The sequence below is a fragment of the Dryobates pubescens genome, chromosome 39, assembly GCF_014839835.1.
Source record: "Dryobates pubescens isolate bDryPub1 chromosome 39, bDryPub1.pri, whole genome shotgun sequence".
NCBI classification, from domain to species: Eukaryota; Metazoa; Chordata; class Aves; order Piciformes; family Picidae; genus Dryobates; species Dryobates pubescens.
In genome coordinates this window covers 1,458,509-1,471,126 of record NC_071650.1, presented here as the reverse complement: position 1 = coordinate 1,471,126, position 12,618 = coordinate 1,458,509, and the positions used below count along the sequence as shown (strand labels likewise).

The window sequence follows — 12,618 nt, the reverse complement described above, 5'->3', positions numbered from 1 at the left end:
TTCAGCTATTGGAAGGCAGCTCCAAGGTCTGCCTGGAGCCTTCTCCTCTCCAGGCTGAACACCCCCAGCTCCCTCAGCCTGTCCTTGTAGCAGAGCTGCTCCAGGCCCCTGATCATTTTTGTGGCCCTCTCTGAACCTGTTCCATGAGGTCCCTGTCCTTCCAGTGTTGAGGGCCCCAGAGCTGCAGGTATGAGATGAAAGGAGAAAGCCCCCCAGCAGCACAGAGGCTTCAGAGCCAGGGCAGAGCCTCCCTGGGGAAAATTCAGTGTCTGGGTGTTTCTCTTTAGTGGAACAAAGGAAGAGTGCCTGCTCGTGTGCTGCAGGTGCTTACTAGGGACCCCTCCTGTCGGCACTGGTGGCAGCTTTCAGCAGAGGATGTTTTGTGCTGGCAGCTCAGCTGATCCCTCAGACTGCATCCAGCTCCCCCTCCGCGGGGCACAGCAGAAGCCTCCCTGTGCGCTGCTGGTTCGAGGGAAGTGCTGCAGCTTTCCCCCGGGGAGGGGATTGAGCCCCGCGCAGACTTGGCTCCTGCTTGCCCGCGGGGCTGAGGCTGATTGCCCTGCCGTACAAAGGATGCTAATTAACACAGCGGAGTGCATTTGCATCCTTTGCAGCCGCGGGGCCCTGGCTCTGCTGGGCAAGATTTGCAGGTCGTTCACGAGAAGGCAGGTGATGTATTCCCAGGGTTGCTTCCCACAGAAGTCCGGGAGATGCCTGGAGAGAGCTGTGCTTAGGAGAGAGATTCTACTGTGAATTCCCGCAGCAGTCGAGAAGCTGAGCTGCAACTCTTCTTCTGGAGGGCCACGAGGGTGATTAAGGGAGTGAAACATCTTCCCTACAAGGAGAGACTGAGGGAGCTGAGGGCTCTTTAGCTTGAAGGAGACTGAGAGGTGACCTCATCCGTGTTAATAAATATGTGCAGGGTGAGTGCCCAGGGGCTGGAGCCAGGCTCTGCCCGGTGGTGCCCAGTGACAGCACAAGGGGCAGTGGTGGACGCTGAGGCAGAGGAAGCTCCATGGAAACAGGAGGAAAAATTTTGTGACTGTGAGGGTGACAGAGCCCTGGAGCAGGCTGCCCAGGGGGGTTGTGGAGTTTCCCTCTCTGGAGATTTTCCAACCCCACCTGGAAGTGTTCCTCTGGAAGTGTTCCTCTGTGGCCTGCCCTGGGTGCCCCTGCTCTGGCCAGGGGTTTGGACTGGATGCTCTCTGGAGATCCCTTCCAGCCCCTGGAATTCTGTGATTCCTTCTCTGGAAGGGAAACCCCCCTCCAACAGAGGCTCTTGGGTCAGGCTGCATCAGCTCGTTGTGGGTTGAGGGCAATCAAGAGTTAATTGGTAGAACCACAAAGAAAGGTCCTCCAGAGGCTGCAGAGTCCCAGGGGCACAGGCAGCTTGTCCCAGGATCTTGCCATCTGTGATCCTCTTTCCCTGTACCTCTCTATTTAAGGCAGTGCACAGCCAGAGCTCTCCCTCTGCCCTCTCCATCTCCTGGCTGGGGGGGCACAGTGTGGCTGCTCTTGGGCTGCTGAGGCTGAGGGGGGTGGAGGGTTCTGGAAGGTTCTAGCCTGGTAGGTGCAGGGGAAGGGCTGAGCCTAACCTGTGAAAGTCTTCCTGATACCTGAGTGCCTTTTGTATGGATTTGTGAAGAGAATTCCCATTGCAACTTCCAGTCCAGGGTGGAGCACTTTGATTTTACTCCTTGGGAAGGGCTAAAAGATCTCCTCTGGCCTCTTGCCCTGAATCACAGAGCACAGAAACATTCAGGTTGGAAGAGAGCCTCAGGAGCACCAAGCCCAACCCCTGACCCTGCTCTGCAAGGCTCACCCCTAAACCACAGCCCCAAGCACCACAGCCAAACCACCTTTAAACACCTCCAGGCTTGGGGACTCCACCACCTCCCTGTGCAGCTCAGCCCAGTGCCTGACCACTCTTGATGGGGAAAAATTCTTCCTACTGTCCAGACTAAACCTACCCAGTCACAGCTTGAGGCTGTTCCCTCTTCTGTCACATCATCTGTCAGGATGAGCAGAGAGCTGGAGACCCTCTCCTATGAGGACAGACTGAGAGAGTTTGGGCTGTTCAGTCTGGAGAAGGCTCCAAGGAGACCTTCTTGTGGCTCTTCATCAGATTTCTTCTCCAGGCCCTTCCCAGCTTCCTTGCCATCCTCTGCACTCGCTCCAGTGCCCACTCCCCAGGCAGCTGGTGGCTCCAAACTAGGACACAGCCCACCAGGATGTGTTGGGATGCAGTTTAACCACATGGTCACAGTCCCTCCTCTGCAGCTTTGGACCAGCACGGCCATGCTTGCCTCACCAAGGGCTTGGGGACCTCAATAGCTGTCAGCAGAGGCTGTCATGAGACCCAGCAAGGGCAGCACCTCCAGCAAACCCCAAATCAGGTGGGAACCTGAGCTTCTCCCACCAGCAGCACCCTCCAGGGCTGGGCTGGCTGAGTGCTCTGCTTTGCTCTGAGCCAGGCCTGGAGCCTGATACTGAGCACACTGAGGGAACTGTCTGGATCCAACCTCTGGCATCAAATCCAAGCCTCCTGCCTGGAGGTTTTTCAGGCCAGGCTGGATGTGAGCAACCTGCTGTAGTGTGAGGTATCCCTGCCCATGGCAGGGGGGCTGGAACTGGCTGCTCCTTGAGGTCCCTTCCAACCCTAACAATTCTGTCATTCTGTGAACTGCTTTTCCTTCCTCTTCTTCTTGTCCAGGGGACAGCAGCCCTGCCAACCACTGCCTGCCTGCAGCCCTACTGTCAGCTGCAGCTGCCTGGCAGGCACAGTGCCCCTGACTGGTTACTTAACAGCAGATTGGATAACCCAGACCTTACATTTCTGTCCCTGATCTCAGCCCTGGGACATCTCCACCCAGAAACCTTCCAGTGTAATCTTTCAGACCTTGGGGAAACAGCCTTGGGCATCTGATGCCATCCTTCAGAGAGGAGTGATGCCTGAGGACTGGGTAGCTGTGCTGAGCTGCCCAGAGATGAGACCCACAGAGGGGAGAAGAGGAAGCAGCCTAATGCCCACCAAGCTGTGCAGCCAAAGTGCCAAGGCTGACCCTGCTGCCTGCACCCTCAGCAAGTGTGCAGATGGCAGCAGGCTGAGGGGGGTGGTTGGTAAGGCTGAAGGATGGGATGGGAGCCAGCCAGGGGCACCTGGACAGGCTGCAGAGCTGGGCTCAGGAGAGCCTCAGGAGGTTCAAGAAGGCCAAGGGCAAGGTCCTGCACCTAGGTCAGGGCAGCCCTCAGTACCAATCCAGGCTGGGGGGGATGAGATTGAGAGCAGCCCTGCAGAGAAGGACTTGGGGGTGCTGGGGGGGAGAAGCTGGACAGGAGCCAGCAGTGGGCACTGGCAGCACTGAAGGCCAAGGGCAGCCTGGGCTGCATCCAAAGCAGTGTGGCCAGAGCTGGACTCCACCACCTCCCTGGGCAGCACATTCCCAGGGGCAATCTCTCTTTCTGCAAAGAATTTCTTCCCAACATCCAGCCTAAACCTCCCCTGGCACAGCTTGGGACTGTGTCCTCTTGTCCTGGTGCTGGTTGCCTGGGAGAAGAGACCAACCCCCTCCTGGCTACAACCTCCCTTCAGGTAGAGAGCAATGAGGTCTCCCCTGAGCCTCCTCTTCTCCAGATCAAGACAAAGCCAGAGGCAGAGGGTGCAGCCCTGCCAGTTCAGGCAGGGTGTTAGGAAAGACTCCTTCCCCAGAAGGGTGCTGCAGCCCCAGGACATGCACCCAGAGAGGAGGAGTCTCCATCCTTGGAAGCTTTTCAGCCTTAGCTCTGCAGTACCCTGGCTGCTCTGACCTGTCACTGGCTCCAAGGCTTGGCTGGCTCAGAGATCTCCACAGGCTGCTTCCCACCAGCACTTTTTGGGGTCCTTGATCAACTGGGTGACAATTCTACACTAAACTGAGCCACTCCTCAGCTCTGAAGGGCCTCAGACACTAGAAATGGGTAGATTCAGATTGGATGTCAGGAAGAAGTTCTTGCCCCTGAGGGTGGTGAGAGCCTGGCACAGGCTGCCCAGGGAGGTGGTGGAAGCCTCCTGCCTGGAGGTGTTTCAGGCCAGGCTGGCTGTGGCTGTGAGCAGCCTGCTGCAGTGTGAGGTGTCCCTGCCCATGGCAGGGGGGTTGGAGCTGGCTGCTCCTTGAGGTCCCTTCCAGCCCTGGCAATTCTCTGATTCTCTATGCAGGGCTGGTGCTTGGCAGCACCAAGCAGGCTTGAGCTATGTCCTGCCAGGCTGGGTGCTGGGCTGGGGAGGGTGGGCCCAAGCTGGGCAGCCAGGTCCCTGGCTGGCAGCATCTACCTGAAAGAGCCAAGCTGAGGCCACAGTGTGAATGCAGTGACCCCACAGGACCACGCTCACTGTGCCTGAAGCTGCCACAGCCGTGCCTGAAGCTGCCACAGCCGTGCCTGAAGCTGCCACAGCCGTGCCTGAAGCTGCCACAGCCGTGCCTGCTTCCACCTCCAGCAGGCCAGAGCCGCAGCACCCACTCGATCCTGCAGTGCTCCCGGGGCAGGGCCAGCCCCTGCCCGGCCCTCACCCCTTCCAGAGCGGTGATGATGATGCAAGAGATGCCCTTTGCTTCTGTAGCAAACCAGAGCTGGCAGAAAGCCCCAAGGAAAGCAGCCTGGGGTCATGGTGCCAGTGCCAGAGGCTGGGGGTGGCAGCATGCCCACCAGCGGGCACGGCACTGAGCAGCTCTGGGAGAGGCTCTGCCCAGGCAGCTGTCAGAGTGCCCAGTGCTCCCTTATCCCATCCTCAGCAGGCTGCTCCTCCCTGCCAGGGAGGGCCTCTACCCTGCTCAGAGGGCAGGAGGAGCTCACAGCTGCTTTTGCCTTTTGCTCACACTAAGCCATCAGTACTTTGACCCCCGAGGCCAGCCTGGCACGTTGCATGGCAGGGGGCATTCACCCAGCCACACAATCGATGGTCCAGTCCAACCCCCTGCTGACACAGGGGAGCCTGGAGCTGGCTGCACAGGAACACATCCAGGTGGGGTTGGAAAGCCTCCAGAGAAGGAGAGTCTCTGGGCAGCCTGCTCCAGGGCTCCAGCAGCCTCACACCAGAGGAGTTTCTCCTCATGTTGAAGTGGAACCTCCTGGGTTCTAGTTTGTGACCACTGGGCACCACTGAAGGGAGCCTGGCCCCATCCCCTCAACCCACCTCACTGGCAGTCCTCCAACCCACACCTCCTAAGCTTCCCTGGCAGGCTGTGATGGGAGCTACTGTCCAAAGCACTGCTGAAGTCCAGGCAGACAACATCCACTGCCCTCCCCTCCTCCCCCCAGCTGGGCACACCCTCGGAGAAGGCTGTCAGAGTCACAAGCATTGGAGAGGTCCTGTGCCAGTATCTCACCAGCCTCATGGGGTATCCCTGCTGCTGGTGCAGTGCAGATGCTGCATGAGGTCACCCCATGCCCACCCCCAGCCTCAAGCAGGGCACAACTTACCCGAGGCAGCAAGAGTTTGTGTTGTGCCACTTCACCCCAGCAGCCAGCCAGGGGCTGCACTCTGCCACCCTGCAGTCCCTGGCACTCCAGAGCAAGAAAAGCCTACACTTCCTGCTGCCACCTGCTGTCCCCTGCCAGCAGGGCAGGCCCTGCTCACTTCTCCATGCCAGCACTGCCCTTCTCTGGACACCTCCCAGCATCAAAATGTCCTTCTTAACCTGAGGGAGCCAGAACTGGACCCAGGACTCAAGGTGTGGCCTAACCAGTGCTGAGCACAGGGCAGAATGACCTCCCTGCTCCTGCTGGCCACACTGTTCCTGCTCCAGGCCAGGATGCCATCGGCCTGGTGGTTGCATCCTGCTGGCACAACCAGGAGCCAAAGGTGTGCCTGCCCTGCTCTTATTGCTGTGGTCAGCTCCCTGTTCACACAGTAGGTAAGAGCAGTACCTGCCAGGAACACACAGCATCAACCTCTCCCCACTGCCTGTCCTCCCATCTCAGCACTGACACCTGGTCTGTGCCTGGCAAGGACACAAAGCAAGCTGCAGCACTGCCAGCAGCTTGGGCTCCTGTGTTGCACAACCCCTGCTACAAAGCTGCCCCTGGGCTGTGTGCAGCACATTGCACAAGAGGTAGATGGGACAAGAGTGGACAAGTTTCTGAGCCGCCCCCAAGACTAAGAGCTTGGGCAACTCTCTAGGGCTTGGGCTGTGTTGGGGCAGACTCCCACAGGCTCCTTCACTCAGGAGCTGAGCTCCCAGACGGCAGATCTAGGCTCAAACCACAGGCACAGCTCCAAGCAGGCCCAGGAGAGGATGAGGCTGTTGGGAACACTGATTTTCCTGGCCTCAGAATCACAGGGCTTGGAAGCACCTCCAGAGATCACCCAGCCCAAGCCCCCTGCCAGAGCAGGGGCACCCAGGGCAGGGCACACAGGAACACAGCCAGGTGGGGCTGGAAAGGCTCCAGAGAAGGAGACTCCACAACCTCTCTGGGCAGCCTGCTCCAGGCCTCCAGCAGCCTCACACTGACAACACTGCAACAGGCTGCCCAGGCAGGTGGTTGTAGCCCCATGCCTGGAGATAGTCAAGATGAGGCTGGAGAGGGCTCTGGGCAACCTGCTCTAGTGGAGGATGTCCCTGCTGAGTGCAGGGGGGTTGGACTGGATGAACTTTGGAGGTCCCTTCTGACCCAAACCATTCTCTGACTCTCCTCAACAAACACCCCCAAGTCATCTCCTTGAGGGCTGCTCCCAAGCCACTCCACCCTGGCTTTGTGCCTGGGCTTGGCCCTAGCCAGCTGCAGGTCCTTGCCCTGTGACTTGTTGCACCTCATGCAGTTGGCACCATGCCACTTCTCAGGCCTGTCAAGTCCCTTCTGGATGGATCCCTTCCCTTCAGGGAGTGCCCTGCACCAACCAACAGAGCTTGGAGTCATCAGGCAGCTTGCTGAGGCTGCCCTCAGTGCCACTGCCCAGGTGGCAGACAGAGACCTGCCTTTGCATTTTACCACCACCTTGAAGAGTGAGGTGGGGGCAAGAGAAAACAACAACCCCCCAGGCCTTGGCTTCTATCTGTGACATCAATTCCATCCTGTGTGCTGCAGCAGCTGCCAGCCTCAGCAATCCTCCATGCTACAAAGCCCAGCTCAGAGGTTTGCTCTCACCACTGCTGCCAGCATCCCAAATGCTTTGGGAAAGAGGCTTCATTCTCTTGCCTCTTTCATCAGCTGCTGACTCCCCTGCTGCAGGGGCACTCCTTCCTCTGCACCAAGACCTGCTCAGGCTGCAGCTGCTCCAGGAAGAGCAGAGAAAAGAAATCAGTGAAATAAATCATGCCAGAAAGGAAGGCCTCACAGCAGCAGCTGCAAGAGGAAGAGACCCTGTGGGAATGAATGGGTGGCTCCAGCTCAGGGAGCTGGCTATGAAAGGCCATCACAGGAAGGCTTGGCACAGGATGGATCCCAGAGCCTTTTGAACATAAAGAAAGGGGCTGAGGCTGTTTCCTTTAGAGGGGCAAGGCCAAAGCACAGCACAAGTAAGCTGCTGGCTGCATTTAGTTCCTCCACAGCCTGTGGGAATTACAATCCCTGGGGGAAGGAATCTTCCAACCCTGCCTGGGGGCAGCTCAGAAGAAGAAGTGTGGGGGTGGGGGGGGAATAAGAAATAAAACCCTGGGGTTTTGTTGTTGTATTTCTGAAGGAACATCCATTATTATAAAACAAGAGCAAAGAGATTAGAAGAGAGTGGAAACAAGGCAACATCAGAACAACCACTGGTGGAGCTTGGTGAGCAAAGTGTAGTCTGGAGGCTTGCAGATCCGGGTGACCGTGGCTCTGAACGTGCTGCCCTCTTCTCTACAAATGGGAGGAGGTAGAGAAGCAAAGCTTCAAGGTGTAAGGGTTGGAGCCATCTGCCAGGAGACAACACAACACAGAGGCACAGAGTCAGAGAATCAGTGAGACAGGGAGGGGGACAGGGAGCCAGGGGGGTGGGGGACAGGGGGGCGGAGAATGGTTTGGGTCAGAAGGGACCTCCAAAGGCCACCTAGCCCAAGCCCCCTGCACTCAGCAGGGACATCCCCAGGCTGCCCAGAGCCCTGCCCAGCCTCACCTTCAACATCTCCAGGGATGAGGCCTCAGCCACCTCCCTGGGCAACCTGCTGCAGTGTTCCAGCAGCCTCCTGGTGCAGAACTTGTTCCTCACATCCAATCTCAATCTGCTCTGCTCTCATTCCAAACCACTGCCCCTGGTCCTGTCCCTGCAGGCCTTTGGGGACAGTCCCTCTGCAGCCTTCTTGTAGCCCCCTTCAGGTCCTGGCAGGCTGCTCTATGGTCTCCCTGGAGCCTTCTCCTCTCCAGGCTGAACAGCCCCAACTCTCCCAGCCTGTTCCCACAGCAGAGGCTCTCCAGCCCCCCTGAGCATCTTTGTGGCCTCCTCTGGACCCTCTCCATCCGGTCCAGGACCTTCCTGTGCTGTGGGCCCAGCTCCCCTGCTGATCAAGGCACCTCCCCCTGCCAGTGGGCCTGCAAACACAACTGATCAATACCACTTACTTGCAGGTCATCTAATTGCTAACTTGTTTATTATTATTATTGATAAATTGCCTATTGTAATTGGTAAGCTGCTTGTGGTTATTGATGAGCTGTTTATGGTGATTGCTAAGCTGTTCATGGCTAAGTTGTTGATTGATAAGTAGTTTGTTGTTATTACTAAGTTGTTTGGTGTTATAAGTTGTTGATTGGTATTGGTAAGCTGTCTGTTATTATTGATAAGCTGTTAATGGAGAAATTGCTTCTTGCTAGTGCTACTTTTGATGGTTATTAATAGGTTGTTAATTGCCAAGCTGTCTGCTGTTCTTGCCAAGTTGTTGATGGAGAGATAGTTGATGGTTACTGCTAAGTTGTTGATGGTTATTAATAAGCTGTTAATTGCAACTTGTTTCTTGGTGGTGGTAAGTTGTTTGTTATTACTGCCAAGCTGTTTGTTGTTACTAATAACTCATTTGTCATGATTGACAAGCAGTTTGTCCATAAAATCAAAGTGATGGATCTGGTTGCAGACAGACTCCCAAACACTCTGCTATGCATGAGGAGGATTTGACCATTGTTGCTCTTACTACTCAAACTCTTTATCCATTTAACTAAGTCTAATCAACCTCCCCTAACTATTTATCCATTCAACTAATTATAATCAACCTCCCCTAACTATTTATCCACTCAACTAATTATAATCAACCTCCCCTAACTATTTATCCATTCAACTAATTATAATCAACCTCCCCTAACTATTTATCCATTCAACTAATTATAATCAACCTCCCCAAACTATTTACCCATTTAACTAAGCCTAATCAACCTCCCCCAACTATCCATTTAACTAAGTCTAATCAGCCTCCCCTAACTATTTATCCATTCAACTAATTATAATCAACCTCCCCTAACTATTTATCCATTCAACTAATTATAATCAACCTCCCCCAACTATTTATCCATTCAACTAAGCCTAATCAACCTCCCCCAACTATCCATTTAACTAAGCCTAATCAACCTCCCCTAACTATTTATCCATTTAACTAAGTCTACTCAACCTCCCCAAACCTGAGCAACCTGCTGTGGTGTGAGGTGTCCCTGCCCAAGGCAGGGGGGCTGGAATTGGATGCCCCTTCCAACCCTGCCAGTTCTGTGATTCTGTCAACATGAAGGACAATAAGGAAAACCAAAAAGAGAGGCACAGGAGGAAAAGCAGGAAACTTGACTTACTTGGGACTCTTATCTGGTAGTGATTAAGTACAGTGAGAGCTTCCACTGCATCTGTCTTGCATTCCCATTCCAACAGTCCAGACAGTGTTTTGGCTGAAGCTGCCCAAGTGAGAAATCAAACAGGGAAGGCAAGGATCAGCAACACCTCCTGACTGCTGCTCTTCTCAGAATGGAAACAAGTGCCTCCCACCCCAGCCCCAGGGCCAAGCTCACTTACGTTTTGGATCAAACACTTTGTATTTAATGAAGCCCAGAACCTCGTGATCCTCACACAGCTGTCACCAAAACAAAACACAAAGGTGAGAAACTCCAGTGAAAATGCAGCCAGAATTCCCAGCCCCCTGGAACAGACACATGGGGGCAGGGGGAGAGGGGGGGAAAGCAAACTGCTGATCTCCAGAGAGCTCCCAGGGGTTTAATGCAACTCATTGTGCCTAAAATGGGGTTAGAGCTGCAGCTCTGATTTAGAGGAGCACTCCACAGAATGGAAAACAAGGTGCAGAATGCTAGGGCTTAGAAGGAACCTCCAGAGATCATCCAGTCCAACCCCCCTGCCAGAGCAGGGTCACACTGGGCAGGTCACACAGACTCACAGCATTATTGAGGCTGGGAGAGACCTCTGAGATGGTGCAGAACTCCAGCCTATGACCCAACACCACCACCTCAGCTAAACCATACTGAGAGGGGATCTGATCAAGGTCTATAGCTGAGGACTGGGGATCAGGAAGGGACAGGGACAGGCTCTGCTCACTTGTGCCCTGTGACAGGACGAGGGGCAATGGATGGAAACTGCAGCACAGGAGGCTCCACCTCAACATGAGGAGGAACTTCTTCCCTGTGAGGGTCCCAGAGCCCTGGAGCAGGCTGCCCAGAGAGGTTGTGGAGTCTCCTTCTCTGGAGCCCTTCCAGCCCTGTCTGGCTGTGCTCCTGTGTGACCTGTGCTGGATTCTATGGTCCTGCTCTGGCAGGGCAGGGCTGGACTGGAAGACCTCCCCTATCACTCTCTGATCCTGTGATCCCTGTGCCAGAGCCACCTCAGCTGCCCTACCTTGACAAATGTCTCTTCAGTGACACAGAGGGGGACGTTGTAGTAGTGCAGGACGCAGGAGGGAGGCTGGATGATGTTCTTGGAGGCTTGGCCGGCGCTGGTGAAGCGATTGTTCTTACTCATGGCAAAATCCTTGTAGCTACTCGTGCCATCCTCCAGCTCAAAGATCTGGCTGGGAACTACTGAGTGCTGCTTGGAGACACTGGGATTTAAGGAGATGTGTTGGGGGTATGCAGTTGCAAACAGATAGATAAAGTCTGTGAAATGACGGAGACTTGCATGCTTCACACACAGGGTGGTGTCCTAAGGAGGACAGAGCTGATGTCTCTTTACAGTTTGAAAGAGGAGGATAAAAACATGCCCTGCATTTGACACCCCCCTCCCCCACCCCTCTTCCTCCAACAAAGCAGAAAGGATGGATAAGATCCATCAGGGAACACAGGTTATCAACAGCCAGCCCATGGCATGCCTGTGTTTAGTGTGCTGATGAATAAAGGTTTCTTAATAGCACTGGGCTGACAAATTGATGGACACTGCAATTCCAAAGAGGGGGGAGAGGGAGAGAGAAAGAGGGGGGAGAGGGAGAGAGAAAGAGGGGGGAGAGGGAGAGAGAAAGAGGGGGGAGAGGGAGAGAGAAAGAGGGGGGAGAGGGAGAGAGAAAGAGGGGGGAGAGGGAGAGAGAAAGAGGGGGGAGAGGGAGAGAGAAAGAGGGGGGAGAGGGAGAGAGAAAGAGGGGGGAGAGGGAGAGAGAAAGAGGGGGGAGAGGGAGAGAGAAAGAGGGGGGAGAGGGAGAGAGAAAGAGGGGGGAGAGGGAGAGAGAAAGAGGGGGGAGAGGGAGAGAGAAAGAGGGGGGAGAGGGAGAGAGAAAGAGGGGGGAGAGGGAGAGAGAAAGAGGGGGGAGAGGGAGAGAGAAAGAGGGGGGAGAGGGAGAGAGAAAGAGGGGGGAGAGGGAGAGAGAAAGAGGGGGGAGAGGGAGAGAGAAAGAGGGGGGAGAGGGAGAGAGAAGAATAAAGGCATAAATAAATAGGAGTAAAGGGATGAATAATAACAAAGGGAAATAATAGGAACAAAAGGAATTAATAAACAGGGATAAAGGGAGAGAAAAATAGGAGTAAAGGGAGAGAAAAATAGGAGTAAAGGGAGAGAAAAATAGGAGTAAAGGGAGAGAAAAATAGGAGTAAAGGGAGAGAAAAATAGGAGTAAAGGGAGAGAAAAATAGGAGTAAAGGGAGAGAAAAATAGGAGTAAAGGGAGAGATAATAACAAAGAGAAATAATAGGAACAAAAGGAATTAATAAATAGGGATAAAGGAATAAAAACATAGGAATAGACAGGGATAAAGGAATAAAATAGGGATAAAGGAATAAATAATAGGAATAAAGAGGTAAATAAGAATAAAGGGATAGATAATAGGAGTAAAGGGATAAATAAATAGGAATAAAGGGATGACTAATAACAAAGAGATAAATAATGGGAACAAAAGGAATAAGCAAATAGGAATAAAGGAATGAATCAAGGGATAGATAAATAAATAGGCATAAAGTAATAAACAAATAGGAATAAAGGAATAACTAATAGGAAAGAAGGGATAAATAAGAATAAATGGTAGGAATAAAGGGATAAATACAGGAGTAAACAGGAATAGAGGAATAAATGGATAACTAAAGAGGCACAGAGGGATAACTAAATGGGAATGAACAGGAATAAAGGACTAAACAAATAGGAACAAAGGAATAACTAACTAACTAGGGGATAAAGGAATAAACAGCTGGAAGTGGCCATCCCAGCTCCCCAGAATGCTAACAAGAGAGGGGGATGCTGTCCCATTTGCCACCTCATGCCCTCTGCCCACTG

General features: G+C 53.9%; 1 protein-coding gene across 1 annotated transcript in view; it reads right to left on the bottom strand.

The window, feature by feature from the left end:
* Nucleotides 1–7,614: 7,614 nt before the first annotated feature.
* Nucleotides 7,615–12,618, bottom strand: part of HNRNPLL (heterogeneous nuclear ribonucleoprotein L like) — a 26,998-nt gene continuing 21,994 nt past the window's right edge. The window contains exons 10-13 of the mRNA XM_054177277.1: nucleotides 10,766–10,967; nucleotides 9,935–9,992; nucleotides 9,718–9,816; nucleotides 7,615–7,868 (exon numbers count right to left, since the gene is read on the bottom strand). Coding sequence (XP_054033252.1) covers nucleotides 7,813–7,868; nucleotides 9,718–9,816; nucleotides 9,935–9,992; nucleotides 10,766–10,967 — 415 coding nt within the window. The 3' untranslated portion in view covers nucleotides 7,615–7,812. The remainder of the gene's footprint in view (nucleotides 7,869–9,717; nucleotides 9,817–9,934; nucleotides 9,993–10,765; nucleotides 10,968–12,618) is intronic.